Raw genomic sequence first — 22,549 nt, 5'->3', positions numbered from 1 at the left:
AAACACCCAGTTGAGATCCTGCATACTGAATTTTGTAAAGCCATTCTAAAAGTCCACCGGCACACAACTAATAACGCATGTAGGGCAGAACTAGGCCAATACCCTCTGCTGATAAAAATTCAGAAAAGGGCAAACAAGTTCATCAAACATGTATGTCTGAGTGACCCAAACTCATTCCACTATAAAGCCCTGAAACACCAAGAGTTGAGCAAAGATAACTCCCCTACCAACCTGGTCTTCAGTCACCCTCCTCCAGAGACATCCAACACTTTAAAGGCCAAATACCAGGCCACATCCACACAAAATGTTTGGATTAACCAAACCCCCCAAAACCTAAAAGACATTTATGACGAATATTGGCAATCTAAAACACAATCCCAAAGCAAAATGCAATGCTATCTGACTCTAAACAGGAAATATACACTTGCACATTACCTAACAAAAATAAAAGAGACAAATTTGAGATGCACACTAACGAAATACAGACTCAGTGAACACCGTTTAGCCATAGAAACAGGAAGACACAAAAAGACATGGCTTCCAAAAGACGAGCGTCTATGCCAGCAGTGCAGAGATGATGTTGTTGAAACTGAATTACACTTTTTAACTGAATGCCCAAAATTTGAATCAATTCGCAATAAATACTTCCCAAAAATGAAAGAAAAAATCCCTAATTTCTATGACCTACCAAACCCGAATAAAATACTATACCTATTGGGAGAAGACACAGACAGCTGTATTACTGCTGCCCAATATGTCCTTGCCTGTCACCAGCTGAGAGACACTGAGTGATTTTTGTATGCATGTACATGTGACACACACAGACACACACACACACACGCACCCCTCTCTCACAGCCACAGCCACATACACTAACTCAACACAGTCCCCTCATGTTGTATATACTGTACCATACTTGAAGTTTCTACTCAGTCCACTTTAGATTTGTGCCCTGATGTATTGTATGTCTGTAAGTTTGTTGCCTATGTTGAGTCACTCAGAACTAAAACTCAATATGTTGTACTCAGACACAGACAAAAAAAAAAAAAAAAAAAAAAAATATATATATATGTTCTTTACACTTTGTCCATGTACCCCTATCCCTTGTACCTGTATAATTGCTTAGATCCTGATACTGTACTTTTATGTAACAATTGCTTTGGCAATACAAGTGTCATATTTGTCATGCCAATAAAGCACCATTTGAATTTGAATTGAATTTGAGATGGAGAGAGAGAGAGATGGAGAGGGAGAGAGAGAGAGAGAGAGAGAGAAGGAGAGAGAGATGGAGAGGGAGAGAGAGAGAAGGAGAGAGAGAGATGGAGAGGGAGAGAGAGAGATGGAGAGGGAGAGAGAGAGAGAGAGAAGGAGAGGGAGAGAGAGAGAAGGAGAGAGATTGAGAGGGAGAGAGAGAGATGGAGAGGGAGAGAGAGAGAGAGAAGGAGAGAGAGAAGGAGAGATGGAGAGGGAGAGAGAGAGAGAGAGAAGGAGAGAGAGAAGGAGAGGGAGAGAGAGAGAGAGATGGAGAGGGAGAGAGAGAGAGGGAGAGAGAGAGAGAGAAGGAGAGAGAGATGGAGAGGGAGAGAGAGAGAGAGAGAAGGAGAGGGAGAGAGAGATGGAGAGGGAGAGAGAGAGAGAGATGGAGAGGGGGAGAGAGAGAGAAGGAGAGAGATGGAGAGGGAAAGAGAGAGAGAGAGAGAAGGAGAGGGAGAGAGAGAGATGGAGAGGGAGAGAGAGAGAGAGAGATGGAGAGGGGGAGAGAGAGAGAAGGAGAGAGAGATGGAGAGGGAGAGAGAGAGAGAGAGAAGGAGAGGGAGAGAGAGATTGAGAGGGAGAGAGAGATTGAGAGGGAGAGAGAGAGAGATGGAGAGGGAGAGAGAGATGGAGAGGGAGAGAGAGAGAGAGATGGAGAGGGAAAGAGAGATGGAGAGGGAGAGAGAGATGGAGAGGGAGAGAGAGATGGAGAGGGAGAGATGGAGAGAGAGAGAGAGATGGAGAGGGAAAGAGAGATGGAGAGGGAGAGAGAGAGAGATGGAGAAAGATGGACCTTTTGGACAGCACATTCCGGAGGCTCTGGCACAGAGAGGTTCTCCCCACGTGCCTGAATGTGTGTGTGTGTGTGTGTGTGTTTGTGAATGTGTGTGTGTGTGTGAGTGTATTTGTGAATGTGTGTGTGTTTGTGAGTGTGTGTGTGTGTTTGTGTGTCTGTGAGTGTATTTGTGAATGTGTGTTTGTGTGTGTGAGAGTGTATTTGTGAATGTGTGTGACTGTTTGCACCTGGTGTAGCCCCCCGGTGAGTGTGTGTGTGAGTGTGTTACAGAATTGTGTGGTAGGAGGAGACTTTACTCAGTCTCTCTGTAGTCTGTTAGAGTGCAGGGCCCACACACACACACACACACACACGTTAGAGTGCAGGGCCCCCACACACACACACACACACACACATAGCTGTGTACACATACACACACACACACACACATACACACACACACACACGTTAGAGTGCACAAACTGGCCAAACTCCTGCGTACAGGGTGTTTTGGCGTACAGGGTGTTTTGGTGTAACGCCCCTTCAGTGTGTTGGAAACGTGTCTGAGCAAGAAACACCTTTTGTCTTCTTTCTGATCTGTGACTGTTTTGCAGAGAGCGTCGCACTGCACACACACACACACACATATCACGTCAGAGGAGCACGTATCAGGAAAGAGCCAACACACACACGCACACACACATCACACACGTCAGAGGAGCACGTATCAGGAAAGAGCCAACAGACACACACACACACACGTCAGAGGAGCACATATCAGGAGTGCCTACACACACACACACACATATCAAACAAATATCACATCAGAAGCACGTATCAGGAAAGAGCCTACACACTAAGGGTGTCACGATTTCGAATTTATATCGAAATCGATCGAAATTACATCTCAACCTCGAACTTCGAACTTAAAAGTAGAATCGACGATGCAGCCACACCCCCAATGTCACATCCAGCATGTATGCCAAGACACACAAACACACACGCACGTGCTGAACTGCAGCGTCAACTCCTCTAGTTTTAGGCTGCAGCCAGTTAAAATACACATCAACCTACCGAAATCAAAGCCCCTCTTGCTATTCTGAAATCACCGGTGTGGAAGTATTTTGTCGTTCATTCACGTCAATTAACACTAACTTGGCCTACTCAACTAGCAAGTGAAAAGATGATCTAGTTACAGTCCAAAGTTACTTTAAGGCTTAAAATGCACATTGATAAGTACATATTCCATGAACACTAACCTTGGGTCTCTTCGGAGTGTGCTGAAACAATCTAATTATCATTCTGTGTTGTTTCATTTCACTATGTTCACGTCTCTGTTTTAGCCTAATGTTGGTTCTGTTTACATTACAACCTCGCGGTTGGAACGGTTTCAAAATAAAAAGCGCTTTCAAAATAAAAGCCCCCGAAACAGAAAAGGAAAAGGCCAAAAAGAGTAAATAACATATATGGAATGCATTAATAGTAATATTAAAAAAAAGATCGAGAATCGAATTCTGACTTTAAAATCGAAAATTGCATCGAATCGAGGATTTGGAGAATCGTGACACTCCTACCACACACACACACATATATCACACACATATCACGTCAGAGGAGCACGTATCAGGAGTGCCCACACACACACACACACACACACACACTATTGTGTACTGTTAATGGTGTGTATGAAACATAGTAAAGTAAATGCCATGAAGGTGATTGTGGCAATGCTGGTGGTCACAGATAACAACGGAGACCTGACACTAATTATTCATAATAATTATTTCATATTTTATTGTTCACACACACACACACACACACACAAAGTCCATTAAAGTACCAGATAGTTAGGCCAATTTAAACACAATGTCCCACCTGGATGATTTTATCACCTCGTTGGCTACATTTTTTACATTGTATTACATAAAATTGAATATCACTGATTTATCGGTATTGGTCTTTAAAATCCCATATTGGTTGGGCTCTAGTGTGTATGTGTGTGCGTGTGTGTGTGTGTGAGTGTGTGTGTGATGTGTGTGTGTGTGTGTGTGTGTGTGAGTGAGTGTGTGTGTGTGATGTGTGTTTGTGTGTGTGTGTGTGTGTGTGTGATTGTATGTGTGTCTTGGACACACTCATGTGTTCTTCATGTTCTGCAAGGCCAGTAGACACAGGTTAAGCTGAGAGGAGAGGGGGGGAAACAGGACAGGAAACAGGAAACAGGAGACAGGAAACAGCGCCCTCTTGTGGTCACAATCTGCCCTACATCTTCAGGATGTGGTGGGCGTTGGCAGGTTTACTTGGGCTACACACACACACACACACACACACACACACACACACACACACACGCATACACACACACACACACACACAACACACACACAGTATGTGGGACACGTTGCATTGTGAAACCAGCTGAAGTTTCCACAGCTGCACTTCATGCTAAATCAGCATATTGTTTTCCTATAGGGGGGTTTCAGGGCTAGAACATCATGGAAAGCAAGCCAAAGCACGTTGTCAATTAAAAACCACACACACACGCACACGCACACACACACACACACTCACACAGACACACACACACACACACACACACACACACACACACACTCACACACAGAGCACAAGGGTTCCCAACACACACACACACACACACAGAGACACACACACACTTCCCAACCTTGACCCTATTTTCATGTCCCAAAACGTCGGCGAGATAGATAGATAGATAGATAGATAGATAGATAGATAGATAGATAGATAGATAGATTCTTTATTGATCCCCAAGGGGAAATTGAAGAAATTCATTCACAGCATGTTGTGAGAGAGAGTGCAGCTCATCTCTGCTGTAACATCCCGTCTGCTATTTTCCCCAGATGTCCTGGCAAGCTCATTTGTTTGTTTGTTAACTCGCCTGGTTGTTTTGCTACTTTGTTTGGAACATTGATCAAGCATTACAGCACATGAGGATCTCATGATGATCTCATGGGGGATCAAGCATTACAGCACATGAGGATCTCATGGGGGATCAAGCATTACAGCACATGATGATGTCATGGGGGATCAAGCATTACAGCACATGATGATGTCATGGGGGATCAAGCATTACAGCACATGATGATGTCATGGGGGATCAAGCATTCCAGCACATGATGATGCCATGGGGGATCAAGCATTACAGCACATGAGGATCTCATGGGGATGTATATTGTTTAATTTTACATAGCTAGATTGTAGTGATGGATAGGATTAGTTACTTAACTTGGATATCATGGGGGGGGGGGGGGTCATATTTATTTATGTAATGTATATCTTTATGTAGTGTAATCACATACACATAATACATTAAACTACAGTTTTTGATCCCCAAGGGGAAATTCAAGAAACTTTACACACAACCACACAAGACACAACACTGGGAAATAAACCATTCACATCTATGACGAATTGAAACTCTGCTATAAAAACCTAACAATCCTTTGTCAAAATGTCACTCTGATGACACAATGATACACACTTGCATCATATGAATACACTTTCAGATTAGCAGCAACACACTAGTGTACTTTATTTAAAACACTGCAGTCTTTCATTTTCACTGCTTTTATTCAGTTTATCAGTTAGCATTCTGTGACACTCAGCATTCAGTTTATCAGTTAGCATTCTGTGACACTTAGCATTCTGTGACACTCAGCATTCAGTTTATCAGTTAGCATTCTGTGACACTTAGCATTCTGTGACACTCAGCATTCAGTTTATCAGTTAGCATTCTGTGACACTTAGCATTCTGTGACACTCAGCATTCAGTTTATCAGTTAGCATTCTGTGACACTTAGAATTCTGTGACGCTCAATGTAACACTTATAGTTTTTGTTACAGTATGTTTTTTTTCCAACAAAGGTTTTGATAAAAAACAAAAATGAAAACAAAATCACACTACTGTAAAACAGGCTTAGATGTGGTGGACTCTCTGCCCAGCTTCCCTCATTGTCAGGCCATGATTTATCACATGATCCACCAAAGTTTCTCTAATATCATCTGAAATATTGTTCCGTGCATGGCCTCTTCGACCACCTCCTTATGAGCAAAGTGTCTTATGTATGTAATAGTGTGTAGTGTGCAGGAGCAAGTCTGTTGCAGAATTGCAACTAAGGTGCAAAGCAGCGCTTTTGTTTAAGGTATGGATACACTGTGTTTAAGGTATGGTTACACTGTGTTTAAGGTATAGTAACAAAAGCTTCAAGTTGTGTTACTTTGGTCTAAGCAGGCATACAGGGCAGCTATGTTCCTATTCAAGTGAATGAGGCATGCAGGGCAGCTATGTACCTATTCAAGTGAATGAGGCATGCAGGGCAGCTATGTACCTATTCAAGTGAATGGGGCAGCATACAGGGCAGCTATGTTCCTATTCAAGTGAATGGGGCAGCATGCAGGGCAGCTATGTTCCTATTCAAGTGAATGGGGCAGCATACAGGGCAGCTATGTTCCTATTCAAGTGAATGGAGAGGCATACAGGGCAGCTATGTTCCTATTCAAGTGAATGGGGCAGCATACAGGGCAGCTATGTTCCTATTCAAGTGAATGGAGAGGCATACAGGGCAGCTATGTTCCTATTCAAGTGAATGGGGAGGCATACAGGGCAGGATACTGTCATGTGTGGCTAAGTTTCATGTTTGTCTGTTGATGCTTTATGCATACAGGTCAGCTATGTTCCTACAGTATGTGTAAGCTAGACCGCAGCCATGTTGGCGTTATGAACTAACCCCATGGAGGATGATTCTTTGAGTGCTGTGTGCTCAGTAGACAGGCTATGTGTGTGTGTGTGAGTGTGTGTGTGTGCTTGTGTGTGTGTGTGATTCTGTGTGTTATTGTCTGTGTGTGTGTGTGTGTGAGAGAGAGAAAGTGCGACTGGCTGTGTGTGAGTGTGTGTGTGTGTGTGTGCGTGCGTGCACTTCCTGTCATATAGCAATGTGTGTGTGTGTGTGACAGATTGCAAATTGGAAACAGTCCGGATGTATAATTTCTGTTTGATAAAAAGAATGAAACAGTTGCATTGGAGTGTGTGTGTGTGTGTTAGTGTCTCTGTGTGTGTGTGTGTGTGTGTGTGTGTGTGTGTGAAAGTGTGAGTGGCTGTGTGTGTGTGTGTGTGTGTGAGAAAAGTGTGAGTGTGTCTGTGTGTTAGTGTATTTGTGTGTGTGTGTGTGACAGATTGCAACTTCAAGCAAAACATATCATTTCTGCTTGTTGAAAAGAATGAAACGGTTGCATTGGAGTGTGTGTGTGTGTGTGTGTCATGGGGGAGGTGGTTGGGGGAATGAGCGGAACAGAAAAGTGCTGAGTACTCTCTTTTTCACACACACACACACACTCACACCACACACACACATACACACATAAAGTTGCTTTTCATGCATAACCTTTGGTGTCCCTGAAAGCACTAGGAAATGACACAAGCACACACACACACATAAAAGATTGAGTGTGTGATGGATGTGTATGTGATCTCTTCCAGGTGTGTGTTATGGCATGGCGATGGATGTGTGTGTGTGTGGGACTGCTGCTGCTGCTGGTTGACCATCCCAACACTAAAGGTATGCTCTCTTGCAGGTTACACACACACACACACACACACCTTTTCTGTTAAACGGAATTCCATTTTTTTCGACCTGAAAATGAGACCCACACAATTCGTATAGATCTGCTGAGGTTTTTTTTTGGGGGGGGGGGGGGTCTGTCAGTCAGAGGTAGGCTATATTTCTGTATAACACAGGGGGTTCTGTCGGTCAGAGGTAGGCTATATTTCTGTATAACACAGGGGGTTCTGTCGGTCAGAGGTAGGCTATATTTCTGTATAACACAGGCCATTGTGATGTAGGCTATAACAGGCCGCTGACAATGACAACGGGTTTTGTGCTTCACATCTTTCCGAATATCACGCCGCAAGTAGTCTAGTGTATTCCGTTTACTAGTGGATTTCATTGAAAGTGAAAGTAGACGGGTTGATCAGCTGCGTTCTGAAGAAGCTTGATTCAAGTCCAGTGTGTGTGGCGAACTAGTTTCTCAGCAGAAGCCATGAAACGGTAAAGGTCAACACATTGATTTAAAAACATCATGTATGAAGTTGTTTTTTTCTCGTTTTGGCTTTGCATCGGGTTCGCTGTCAGGATTTTCCGATAATGAATCTCGTGATGCTGATATTGATTTTCTGCGCGTGTAGGCCTAAGCTGTGCTTGAAGTTAGCTGTGACAAACTATCGTAACGTTACAGGTTTTCATAGTTTTAACCACAAAGCCTGTCTACCTTAGGCCTACTAAATTGTTTAGTTAACACATTGTCATTTCGCGTTTATCCAGCCGTTCACCTCCGTTAACCTTGCTCTCCATGTCATGTTATGCCATGTATTTCGGGTTGCCATCTCACCATGAGAAAACGTAACGTTATGGTGACTGTGCTAAGAGATCAAAGCTTTGGCATGCTAGTCTTGCACATTTGTCTTGCACATAATATTGAGCTGAATATTTAGTGGAAATAGCCTACTGTACCATTGTGCTGATAGATAAAAAGTCGCCTATTTAAAGGCGCAGTCTGCATTTTAGTCCTAGCTCTCCATTTAGTGTTTGCGCTTGTAAAACTAGTGTTGTAGCCTACACAATCCTGGCACAGTAGCATAAAGTTAGAGCCTACCATTGATTCTAGGAGGAGAGGTGTAGGACCTACAGTGTTACTTTGGGAGGAGAGGAATCGATGTAATTTGATTCTCTTTGGAACTGAAATATCAACAACCTTCAAGTTGCAACCTCTTCAATCAGCATCAATATCAGTAGGCCTATCACATGATTCACTATTTTGTACATAGGCCCAGAGGACTGTTAGGGGGCAGTTTATATATTATCATCAAGTAGGAGTATACTAAATAATTTAGTCAACATTTTAACTCAATGTTGGTTTAAGTTATAAACAAAACATGTTATAAATGGAAAAAATCCATGGTTCTGCGTCACTGTTGGCAAAATGATCATGATGGCCTATATATTTCAGCCATATTTGGTTTAGTCTTGTGTAGAGTTTATTAGAGTCATTTATTTCTTCTAAACATGACTCGTAAGTAATTAGAGTAATGTATTTAATCTAAACACTACCTGTAAAGTCCACTACTGCCAACAATAATTTAATCTGAGCTGCCAAAGTGAACCAGGAAGGATCCACTGGAGTGATTTAGTGATGGGCCATACATTTACTAGTGATGGGCCATACATTCATTAGTGATGGGCCATACATTCACTTTTCCATTTAGTGATGGGCCATACATTCACTAGTGATGGGCCATACGTTCACTTTTCCATTTAGTGATGGGCCATACATTCACTTTTCAATTTAGTGATGGGCCATACATTCACTAGTGATGGGCCATACGTTCACTAGTGATGGGCCATACGTTCACTTTCCCATTTAGTGATGGGCCATACGTTCACTAGTGATGGGCCATACATTCACTTTTCCATTTAGTGATGGGCCATACATTCACTAGTGATGGGCCATACGTTCACTAGTGATGGGCCATACATTCACTTTTCCATTTAGTGATGGGCCATACGTTCACTAGTGATGGGCCATACATTCACTAGTGATGGGCCATACGTTCACTAGTGATGGGCCATACATTCACTTTCCCATTTAGTGATGGGCCATACGTTCACTAGTGATGGGCCATACATTCACTTTTCCATTTAGTGATGGGCCATACGTTCACTAGTGATGGGCCATACATTCACTAGTGATGGGCCATACATTCACTTTTCCATTTAGTGATGGGCCATACGTTCACTAGTGATGGGCCATACATTCACTTTTCCATTTAGTGATGGGCCATACGTTCACTAGTGATGGGCCATACATTCACTAGCGATGGGCCATACATTCACTAGTGATGGGCCATACATTCACTTTTCCATTTAGTGATGGGCCATACATTCACTTTTCCATTTAGTGATGGGCCATACGTTCACTAGTGATGGGCCATACATTCACTAGTGATGGGCAATACATTCACTAGTGATGGGCCATACATTCACTTTTCCATTTAGTGATGGGCCATACATTCACTAGTGATGGGCCATACATTCACTTTTCCATTTAGTGATGGGCCATACATTCACTTTTCCATTTAGTGATGGGCCATACGTTCACTAGTGATGGGCCATACATTCACTAGTGATGGGCCATACGTTCACTTTTCCATTTAGTGATGGGCCATACGTTCACTTTTCCATTTAGTGATGGGCCATACGTTCACTAGTGATGGGCCATACATTCACTTTTCCATTTAGTGATGGGCCATACATTCACTAGTGATGGGCCATACGTTCACTTTTCCATTTAGTGATGGGCCATACATTCACTTTTCCATTTAGTGATGGGCCATACATTCACTAGTGATGGGCCATACATTCACTTTTCCATTTAGTGATGGGCCATACATTCACTAGTGATGGGCCATACGTTCACTAGTGATGGGCCATACATTCACTTTTCCATTTAGTGATGGGCCATACGTTCACTAGTGATGGGCCATACATTCACTTTTCCATTTAGTGATGGGCCATACGTTCACTTTTCCATTTAGTGATGGGCCATACGTTCACTAGTGATGGGCCATACGTTCACTAGTGATGGGCCATACGTTCACTTTTCCATTTAGTGATGGGCCATACGTTCACTTTTCCATTTAGTGATGGGCCATACGTTCACTAGTGATGGGCCATACGTTCACTAGTGATGGGCCATACGTTCACTTTTCCATTTAGTGATGGGCCATACGTTCACTTTTCCATTTAGTGATGGGCCATACGTTCACTAGTGATGGGCCATACGTTCACTAGTGATGGGCCATACATTCACTAGTGATGGGCCATACGTTCACTAGTGATGGGCCATACATTCATTTTCCCATTTGACTCCATTTCCTTTTCCCCTCCAACTGAACTCAAGAGGAAGCGCATCCACAGGATCTGAAAGCAGCAGCAGCTTCCCTATTTAGAGCTGCAGCCACATGAACTGCATGCATCTCACAGGCCAGATCAGCCCACATGGGCTGCATGCATCTCACAGGTCAGATCAGGCTACGTGGGCTGCAGAGTTAAGCATGTACAATCAACAGCCCTACCGAGACAGACCAGTGGGGGGCAGCAGTGACACTCTAACCACAACATGCTGCCAACACGTATATACTAATTGTATACTATAACTACTGTAATGTAATTAGATATATACTAGAACTAATGTAATTAGATCTCTTGAGGGCTGTCAAGCGATTAAAAACATGAACAACTTTTTAATTAATTTTTCATTAATTTATCTAAATGTATAGACAGATATGTATAATATGGGTCAATCCCAAAGTGAGCCCTGAGGATTAAGGACTAAAGTGAGCCCTGAGGATGAAGGACTAAAGTGAGCCCTGAGGATTAAGGACTAAAGACTCACAGACTTAATTGATCTCAGGTGCTAAGTGAGTGAGTGTGTGAGGCCACGTGGGCTCAGATAGGTATGAATGGGTTTGGGACAGCACATCACAACATCACATGTTACCTTGGTCATGTTTAATAACAAAGATGTTGCTGTTACTTGCCGGTTTGGGAATTTTCATTTTAAATTTGTTGCTTTTCACATGGCCAAGGCACAGGAAATGCCTGCCTGATTCCACATTCTTTCAAACTCTTCTTTTACAAGCTGCTTGTGTATCGTGCAGTTGTTTACCTTTGTAATTTTGGGATTTCCCTATGGTCTCTGCGATAAATGTCACAATGCTTTGAACTGTGGGTAATTCCCTTTGAACTGTGGGTAATTCCCTTTGGTGAAGTCTGCTGTGATGCAGACTCATGGAAAGGGCTCGGTAAGTGTGTAATCAAACCCTCACGCCCTTTGAAATGCGACTAAGCCTTTACGAATATGACATTGGAACATTATATAAACAGCACTATGTGGAGATTATAGATCTGCATTATATAAACAGTATGAGTATAGATCTGCATTATATAAACAGCACTATGTGGAGATTATAGATCTGCATTATATAAACAGCATGAGTATAGATCTGCATTATATAAACAGCACTATGTGGAGATTATAGATCTGCATTAAATAAACAGCACTATGTGGAGATTATAGATCTGCATTATATAAACAGCATGAGATTATAGATCTGCATTATATAAACAGCACTATGTGGAGAGTATAGATCTGCATTATATAAACAGCACTATGTGGAGAGTATAGATCTGCATTATATAAACAGCATGAGATTAATTTAGAGATGCACCGATATGGAATTTTAGGGCCGATAACGATAACCGATATTTATTGGTTTGTTGTGGCCGATACCGATACGATAACCGATAATATTACTCTTGAAAAAAAATTGTGAAAAGTGATTTGGGGAAAGCATTTAATAAGCATAATTTTATTGCAGTAATTTTACCTACCACCAAATGATGGACAGAACTCATAATAGTCCTCAATAGTACGGCAGTCAACAACATAACAGTAGCCTAGCCCTACAGTATGTGTGGCTCCTTTAAGTGAACCTGATGTCAGTGAATTGCGAGTGAGTGGCTAGAGAGTTTGAATCGTTTTCATTTAGGACTAAACGCTCATAAACGGCTCAGCTTGGAATAAGCTACAGTATAGCAACCAAATCAGAGTTTGTGAGGGAAACTTAGGTTTAGTTTCAACTGCGGGTAACTGATAAAGCTGCAACTCCTCAGGCTGTATCTTATGTCCCTCTACTCTGTTGCGCACGACATGCTGCAGCAGAAATGAAAGGCGTTAGCCCCGAAGGTTTTAATAACTTATTATGATGACCTGTCTGGAACTGAAACACGAATGGTTAGCATATTTCTAGGTAATAATACAAAACCCAAGCTAAAGTAATGCAAATATAATACTAAAACACAACTTAGAACTAGGCCTACTTATGTACTCATCCCACTAACGAGTTTGTTTATTTGTTTCCCCAACCAGCGCGGTAAAGTGCAAACACACCAGCACAAGACGGTTCTAGATAGGGCTGAGCTCCGCTCTGTTAAGGTTAAATGGCGGATCATTCACGAGAGGATTTTGAGATGCACAGATTCCCAAATGAACGCATATCCACAGATTTGGTTAGAGTGGTGAAATACATTCACACCGCTGACATTATATTGAGGAAAAAGTATAGCCAACCAAGCTCAAGTAGGCTAGCTCAGTGTAGCCAGACGGACCTTACGTAGGCCTAAATTAGGACTTTAAAAAATATCGGCGCAAATTATCGGCCAGAATTCTGTTATCGGACTGATAATAATATTTTAATTTTTTCACTTATCGGCTAATAATATATCGGCCGCCGATAAATCGTGCATCCCTAGAGATTATAGATCTGCATTATATAAACAGCATGAGATTATAGACCTGCATTATATAAACAGCATGAGATTATAGATCTGCATTATATAAACAGCACTATGTGGAGAGTATAGATCTGCATTATATAAACAGCATGAGATTATAGATCTTCATTATATAAACAGCACTATGTGGAGATTATAGATCTGCATTATATAAACAGCATGAGATTATAGACCTGCATTATATAAACAGCACTATGTGGAGATTATAGATCTGCATTATATAAACAGCATGATAGTATAGATCTGCATTATACAAACAGCATGAGAGTATAGATCTGCATTATATAAACAGCACTATGTGGAGAGTATAGATCTGCATTATATAAACAGCACTATGTGGAGAGTATAGATCTGCATTATATAAACAGCATGAGAGTATAGATCTGCATTATATAAACAGCATGAGATTATAGATCTGCATTATATAAACAGCACTATGTGGAGATTATAGATCTGCATTATATAAACAGCATGATAGTATAGATCTGCATTATACAAACAGCATGAGAGTATAGATCTGCATTATATAAACAGCACTATGTGGAGAGTATAGATCTGCATTATATAAACAGCACTATGTGGAGAGTATAGATCTGCATTATATAAACAGCATGAGAGTATAGATCTGCATTATATAAACAGCATGAGATTATAGATCTGCATTATATAAACAGCACTATGTGGAGAGTATAGATCTGCATTTTATAAACAGCACTATGTGGAGAGTATAGATCTGCATTATATAAACAGCATGAGAGTATAGATCTGCATTATATAAACAGCACTATGTGGAGATTATAGACCTGCATTATATAAACAGCACTATGTGGGAGTTGGAAAACAAGTGTGTTTTAAACTGATGGAAAACAATTCATTACCCACAATGCTTCAGTTCTGTTTGTCTTCATCAGGAGAAGCTGCCCCCACCTTTCAACCTGCCACCATCAGTGCCAGCACACACACACCAGAGAGTGAGTAAAAATGTGTGTGTGTGTGTGTGTGTTCAGCTGATGAAGACTACTATACCTCTGTTGGCCATGTGATCTCTCTTCCTTGTGATGACGCTGTGTGTGTGTGTGTGTGTGTTTGTGTGTGTGTGTGTGTGTGTGTGTTCAGCTGATGAAGACTACTATACCTCTGTTGGTCATGTGATCGCTCTTCCTTGTGATGACGCTGTGTGTGTGTGTGTGTGTGTGTGTGTTCAGCTGATGAAGACTACTATACCTCTGTTGGTCATGTGATCGCTCTTCCTTGTGATGACGCTGTGTGTGTGTGTGTGTGTGTGTGTGTGCAGCTGATGAAGACTACTACACCTCTGTGGGTCATGTGATTGCTCTTCCTTGCGATGACGCTGATGGAAGTCAGAATGTCACCTGGAGACGAGAGGCTCCGCCCTTGGATACGGCCGTTGCCGGGGTGAAGGTGAGGGGCGGAGCTCTGTGGTTCCTACCTGCTGACTCCTCCCACAGCGGCATCTACGTGTGTGAGAGGAGGTACGGACACACACACACACACACACACATCTCGTTCACACACTCACACACACACTCGGACATACATACACACACACACACATCTCGTTCACACACTCACACACACACACACACACACATCTCTTTCACACACACTCACACATCTCTTTCTCACCACACACACAAAGAGATCACACTTGGTATGAAGATCACACTCAGACACACATCTCACATGCACAAACATTGTCACGTAACCATTAAGGTTGATATTGGTCTTCATGTCTGGAGAGTGCAACGATGGAAAATAAAAAATAATCAAAATAATTTGCAACTATAATGCCTCAAATGCATGTAAGGAAAGGATAGACCTGTTTTGAAAAGTGCAGATATTTCTGCTCAAGGGGGATAGAATGCAAAACTGAGTTTATCTTGGCATAGTAATAACGGCAGGTATGTAAGATAAACATACAAACCAGGTGAATCACAACAAGTTCAAACTGCCGCTGTAATCCAGGTGAATCACAAGAAAAGCAATAGATGATAGGTAAGGGATAATGCCCGACGAGGTGTCCATTATCAGAAATAAATGGACGACCCGGAGGCGTGAACCGTCCGACGCGAAGCGGAGGTGTAGTATATCATTTTTTAAACGACACCCTTTTCAACCTAGACCATGGTATAATAATAGATAATAGATGACGACAACTTGGTGTCTGCACCTTATTTCACTCTGGTCTGCACCTTTGGAACGCCCTGAAATTTACATGACCACTAGTTGCAGCTTCCAGCTACCAGCTACCGGACTTCTGTAGGCTAGATGGTCCAAGACGGTAGTGTTTGCAGAAACATCATTTGTTTGGCCTTTTAATGCTTCGATTTTGTGAAAGTTAGATAGACACTGTGCCTTTTCTGTACGTCTGAAATGTTGTGTAATATGTGACGTTGGCGAGTTAGCAAGCTTGCAAACTAGCTACACTCCCCTGTTCTTAACAGGCACGTTAGCAAGTTAGCAAGCTAGCTACACTCCCCTGTTCTCAATAGGCACGTTAGCGAGCTTGCAAGCTAGCTACACTCCTCTGTCCTCAATAGGCACGTTAGCAAGTTAGCAAGCTAGTCACACTCCTCTGTTCTCAATAGACATGTTAGCAAGTTAGCAAGCTAGCTACACTCCTCTGTTCTCAATAGACATGTTAGCAAGTTAGAAAGCTAGCGACACTCCTCTGTCCTCAATAGGCATGTTAGCAAGTTAGCAAGCTAGCTACACTCCTCTGTTCTCAATAGACATGTTAGCAAGTTAGAAAGCTAGCGACACTCCTCTGTCCTCAATAGGCACGTTAGCAAGTTAGCAAGCTAGTCACACTCCTCTGTTCTCAATAGACATGTTAGCAAGCTAGCTACACTCCCCTGTTCTCAATAGACATGTTAGCAAGTTAGCAAGCTAGCTACACTCCCCTGTTCTCAATAGACATGTTAGCAAGTTAGAAAGCTAGCGACACTCCTCTGTTCTCAATAGGCACGTTAGCAAGTTAGCAAGCTAGCTACACTCCCTTGTTCTTAATAGACATGTTAGCAAGCTTGCAAGCTAGCGACACTCCACTGTTCTTAATAGACATGTAATACGTTGCCAGAAAAATACAGATACATGTAAAGGCTACTTAAGTTCAGTAACAAAGAATTTGTACGCATTGTATGCTCAAGTCTGTGTGTGTGTGTGTGTGTGTACAGTGATGCTGAACCGTGGCGTGTGAGCTTGCGAGTGGGCAGTGGCCACAGGGGACTAGTATACCTGAAGCTGAATCAGTTTCAAAGACTGGACTGCGGACAAGACCACATCTTCAGATACGGCGCTAACCTACTCATCACCTGGCTAAAGGTAGATACGGCGCTAACCTACTCATCACAAGGGAAATTTTCAGATTATTGAGAGGTCGGAACAATGGAGTTTCGGAGAAATGGGCATCGTTAAGAAATTATTGATATTGATGCCATTGTCGAGTCTGCTTATCGATGCGATTCCCATTCCCATATTGATTCCTGTACCATTTGCTGAACACTTATAGGATGGCTTTGAGAGTTGTTGGCTTTGAATGTCTAATTTAAAGTGGTTTTAGAGAATGAATACCAAGTATACAATATCAATACAGAAGTTGAATGCAGAAGTTGAACTATTCGTGTGTGTGTGTGTGTGTGTGTGTGTGTGTGTGTGTGTGTGTGTGATGTAGGACTGTACACCTTTGAACAGGTCTGAGAGGATCCTGAAGTTCCCTCGGGTGTCGATTGATGACAAAGGGAACTACACCTGCCTGCTCCACTTCAGCCTGGAGGAACACAACTACATCTCCGCCAGCGCCACCCAGGTCTCCATCGAGGGTAAACTCAGACAGTAAACCACAACAGCTAAACCAAAACAGCTAAACTACACCAGCTAAACTACACCAGCTAAACCAGACATGGGCAACATACGGCCCGCGGGCCACATCCGGCCCGTGGGCTTTCCCTGACTGGCCCGCGTAAGGTCCGTGAATAAACAGTAGTCAAGAGCCTAGCAGAGATAATGCACGCAAATCAATATCGTTGCTTTTATTTTCAAAGCGACTGCTATTTGTACGCCCATGCATTCGTGCTTATTAATTTCAAAACATTACTGACAGATAGACAATTTACAATCGGATAACCCCATCATTGTAACCAAAATATGAGTTTATTTGCAAAGCTTATGTTAGCGAAATAGTATGATGCTACCACAGGTTGCTTAAAGCAGTTGGCTCAACACACAGGGCGAGTTGACCAATCACAGTTTTGTGTGTATGAAGTTAAAGCAAAAACATAGACTACATTTTCAAAATAGTTTTCTTTGTGCATGTTGATTAACTAGTGACATAGCCTACTGAAATATTGCTGAGTGTTGATTAAATGGTGGCACAGGCCTATAGTTGTACTGACTCCTTCACATTTTCATGGCCTAGCCTAATTATATAGATAGTGTACTACTTTTTTGTATCAGTCTTTGAAAACTGAAAAAAGAAACATGTGAATGTCAAAAAATCATTTTTGAGAATTTGAGAGGATTAAATACTGGATATAGATTAAATATTGCCATTTTTACTTAGTGTCCCTCACATTTTCATCTGTTCTTACGAGTAGTAATCAAAAACATATGATTTACTTAATGTTATACAAGAACAGAATAGAATTGAACAGAATTGAGTTCAGACTTGAGTTCGGTATTTTGGATACGGCCCTCCTCAACAGTCCCAGTTTGTCGTGTGGCCCCTTGGGGAAATTAGTTTCCCACCCCTGAGCTAAACCAAAACAACTAAACTACACCAGTTAAACTACACCAGCTAAAATACATCAGTTAAACTACACAACTACATCAGATAAACTACATCAGATAAACTACACCAGATAAACTACATCAGATAAACTACACCAGCTAAACTACACCAGATAAACTACACCAGCTAAAATACATCAGATAAACTACACCAGATAAACTACATCAGATAAACTACACCAGATAAACTACACCAGATAAACTACACAACTACACCAGATTAGATAAACTACACCAGATAACTACATCAGTTAAACTACATCAGATAAACTACGTCAGCTAAACTATACCAGATAAACTACACTTTGTTGTGTATGTGTGTGAATCTGTGCTTTGAGTGTGTGTGTGTGTTTAGAGTTGTGATTTATGGACAGCCTGGGTTCAATTGTGTGTATGTCGATGTTTTGTATTCATGTGTGTGTGTGTGTTGTATTTCTGTGTGTTGCAGTTGCTGAACAGCTCAGTAAGCCGCAGGTGATCCTGCCTGGTAATGAGACACGAGTGGTGGAGCTAGGTGAGTGACAGCCCAAATCAGCCAATTACATTAGGGGAACAGCCCAAATCAGCCAATTACATTAGGGGAACAGCCCATATCAGCCAATTACATTAGGGGAACAGCCCATATCAGCCAATTACATTACAAACAGCCCAAATCAGCCAATTACATTACAAACAGCCCAAATCAGCCAATTACATTAGGGAAATGGGATTAATGAGGTATGAGTCGTGGAGCTAGGTGAGTGACTAAATTCAATGTTTTTAATTGTTAGTCAGTGAGTAAGTGAGTCACATTATATACATCACTGCAATAACGTGCATTAATCACGTTGTGTGTGTGTGTGCGTGTATGCGTGTGTGGGCGGATGTGTGTGTGTGTGTGCGTGCGTGTGCGTGTGTTTGTGTGTGTGTAGGGTCCCGTCTTGAGCTGACTTGTGTGGCATCTACTGGAGGTGACATTCTGTTGGTGTCCTGGAGGATGAACGACTCACTAATCATCAACCACACACTCTTCACCATCACTGAGCGGTGTGTGTGTGTGTGTGTGTGTGTGCTCACTAATCATCAACCACACACTCTTCACCATCACTGAGCGGTATTATAATATAATATAATAATATATATAAGTATTACTATCTGAGAAATCTACTCAAGTAAAAGTAAAAAAGTACTTTGTTCATAAATTACTCAAGTAACAAGTTACTTTTTTTATGGCCCTTTATGGGAATACAAAATTATTCTTTACACCTGTTTGCTTTTCTCCTCCTCTGAAGGCTAATCATAAAGGCAAACATATTTTAACATTCAAATATATTTTATTTAAAGGGATATACCACCATTTGGAGAATTACACCTCCCCTCCAGTTAAACAGTTGATTTTCTCAAGTTCATTCGATAAGTTGCCGCTCACACACACCACACACACACACACACACACACAACCACAACACACACACACACAAAAGTTGCTGCTCCTTTTGTACTGATGGTCATTTTGATAGCACAGATGAAATGGTTCGGGTTTAAGTATCCTTCCAGGCTGACGGGAGATGGCGTTGGTCATCCCATCTCACGTGGACTACACTGAATCAGACTCTGATTAGTGGCATTCTGGCAATCCGGAGCAGATAGCTACTGACGCAGCCATGCAGAACAGTGAAACACTGCAAAGTCATAATATTCCTGCTTATCTCTAAATACATAGTCACACAGATATACACAGGGACAGTACAGATATCATACAGTCATTACATAGAATCATACTTTTAGTATCAAAGTGACCCACTAATGAGAAATGCAGAACATTAAACCACATATTGGAATATTGGACATAATGCAGAACCAAAGATCCTTGATTACTAGCAAGATAGAGCAACGTAATTCGTTACTATGGGAGCAAAACAGGACAGTTCCGGTCTGCATAAGTGGGAGTGTCATCTTACGTCACTAAATAAACTTTCTCCCTTAATAAGCAATAAGAACAGATAAACATAATTGTGTTCACAGTATTATTGTCTGTAATCGTATATGATGCCAAAGAATCATTCTTTAGGACGTGATATGAATAATTTAATTAGTCATGTGAACCGAGCTAGCTAGCTAGCTAACGCTAGCTTAAAACGTTATACAAGTGGATGAGAGTAGCTATGGCAATACAGCTATGCGCTAACAAGTGACTAGTAGTTGAAGGACTTCGCTTAAACTTAATATACTGTTGCAAATTCACTTGAGTATAAACTATCCACTTTAACTAATGTCAGTAATGTTATTCAGCTAGTTGTCATTTCAAAGAAATTACACTTCTCCATTTAAAATGTTACCTTAGCTAAGAGGCTAGCTAGCATGCTAACAACCAGACAGTAACTGGAAGCAGCATGGTCTGATATTAAGTTATTTTATTACAAATCCGAACACTAAAAAAATACACTATTAGGCTTGAAATGATCCCAAACACTTACAGATTATGACAAAATTTTCCAAAAAACCCTCAACAAATCCAGAAAGACATAATGACCAATTCATTGGTAAAATTCCACAATTGACATTAGTGCAGCGAGGGTTTACTCTGGTCTGCATAAATCGAACGCGGAAATTGTCGAATGTTTGCGCCTCTCGCTCCACTTGAACCCTCTGGCAGAATATTAAACCACATATTGGAATACTGGACATAATGCAGAACATTAAACCACATATTGGAATACTGGACATAATGCAGAATATTAAACCACATATTGGAATACTGGACATAATGCAGAACATTAAACCACATATTGGAATACTGGACATAATGCAGAACATTAAACCACATATTGGAATATTGGACATAATGCAGCACATTAAACCACATATTGGAATATTGGACATAATGCAGAACATTAAACCACATATTGGAATACTGGACATAATGCAGAACATTAAACCACATATTGGAATATTGGACATAATGCAGAACATTAAACCACATATTGGAATATTGGACATAATGCAGAACATTAAACCACATATTGGAATATTGGACATGAAGTTCTATTCCACTTTCTCTTGGTACTCATGTGCGTTACTTGTAATGGGTTACTACCCACCACTGCTCAGTGGTTTGTGTGTGTGTGTGAAACAATGTAGTCATCTATCACTGAAGAGAAAAGAGTGTGTGTGTGTCTCTCTCTCTCTCTCCCTGTGTGTGTGTGTGTGCGTGAATCTGTGCGCATATGTGTGTGTGTTTGTCTGTATATGCATCTGATGTATGTATTTATGTATGTTTGTGTTTGTTGTGTGTGTGTGTGTGTTTGACAGAATGGTTGAGTCCAGGGTTGTGAAGACTCTGATCATCTCTGAGGTCCGTGAGGAGCATCTCAACATTCCGTTCCAATGTTGGGCCATAAACAGCCTGGGCCAAGACTTCAGACAGATCATTCTCCAAGCAGGTACTACACACACACACACACACACACACACACACACACACACACACACACACACATAACCACAACACACACACACACTACATATATTTTCATGGTCAGTCCCCCACCAATGGTGTGCTGTGTCTCTGGTGTGTGCAGCCAATCAGGAGCTGTTTTACTGCGTGGTGGGCCTGGTGGTGGCCTGTGGGCTGCTGCTGGTGTGTGTGTGTCTCTGCTGGCGCTGCCGAGTGGAACTGGTGCTGTTATATCGCTCACTCTGCCCCCTGCACAAGCAATACGGTAAGACACACACACACACACACACAGTGTTATATTGCTCCCTCTGCCCCCTGCACAAGCAATACGGTGAGACACACACACGCACACACACACAGTGTTATATTGCTCCCTCTGCCCCCTGCACAAGCAATACGGTGAGACACACACACACACACACACACACACAGTGTTATATTGCTCACTCTGCCCCCTGCACAAGCAATACGGTGAGGACACACACACACACACACACGCATTTTCTCTAGACTGGGTCTATCGCTCCACCATCATGGCTTTTGAGTTGAACCTTTTTTTTGTCAAAAAACTACAGCCAATTGGATGATAGGGACATCTAGTGGACAAACAAATTAAAACATAAGTTAGGCTATCATAAATAATTTGCATTGTTTGCATGATAAAATGTAACTAGAAAATGTAATTCCAGGGAATTACCATTGCATGTAAATGCAAAAAAGCTGCTGTGTGTACTGTAATATTACTTACAGTATGATTATTCAGATTACATAGTCTTACAGTATTCTTGAAAACCACTTACTTGGTTAGATGTTAGCTTATAATATATGACA

General features: G+C 41.7%; 1 protein-coding gene and 1 long non-coding RNA gene across 3 annotated transcripts in view; one reads left to right on the top strand and one right to left on the bottom strand.

Annotated features, from left to right (window-relative positions):
- Positions 1-22,549, top strand: part of LOC121685931 (interleukin-1 receptor accessory protein-like 1-B) — a 65,511-nt gene that overhangs the window by 26,706 nt on the left and 16,256 nt on the right. For both annotated transcript variants that reach the window (XM_042066806.1, XM_042066807.1), the window contains exons 3-11: positions 7,542-7,620; positions 14,385-14,444; positions 14,768-14,966; positions 16,671-16,818; positions 17,168-17,315; positions 18,731-18,796; positions 19,194-19,308; positions 21,574-21,704; positions 21,843-21,983. In XM_042066806.1, the coding sequence (XP_041922740.1) occupies positions 7,542-7,620; positions 14,385-14,444; positions 14,768-14,966; positions 16,671-16,818; positions 17,168-17,315; positions 18,731-18,796; positions 19,194-19,308; positions 21,574-21,704; positions 21,843-21,983 (1,087 nt within the window). The remainder of the gene's footprint in view (positions 1-7,541; positions 7,621-14,384; positions 14,445-14,767; positions 14,967-16,670; positions 16,819-17,167; positions 17,316-18,730; positions 18,797-19,193; positions 19,309-21,573; positions 21,705-21,842; positions 21,984-22,549) is intronic.
- On the bottom strand, positions 865-17,485 carry LOC121686431. The gene is made up of 3 exons (XR_006023954.1): positions 17,382-17,485; positions 7,656-7,666; positions 865-876 (listed from the first exon to the last, which is right to left on the bottom strand). It is a non-coding gene; the product is annotated as an uncharacterized LOC121686431 (long non-coding RNA).

The sequence above is a fragment of the Alosa sapidissima genome, chromosome 2, assembly GCF_018492685.1.
Source record: "Alosa sapidissima isolate fAloSap1 chromosome 2, fAloSap1.pri, whole genome shotgun sequence".
NCBI lineage: Eukaryota > Metazoa > Chordata > Actinopteri > Clupeiformes > Clupeidae > Alosa > Alosa sapidissima.
The sequence above is the reverse complement of the archived record's forward strand: the minus strand, read 5'-3'. Positions and strand labels throughout refer to the sequence as shown.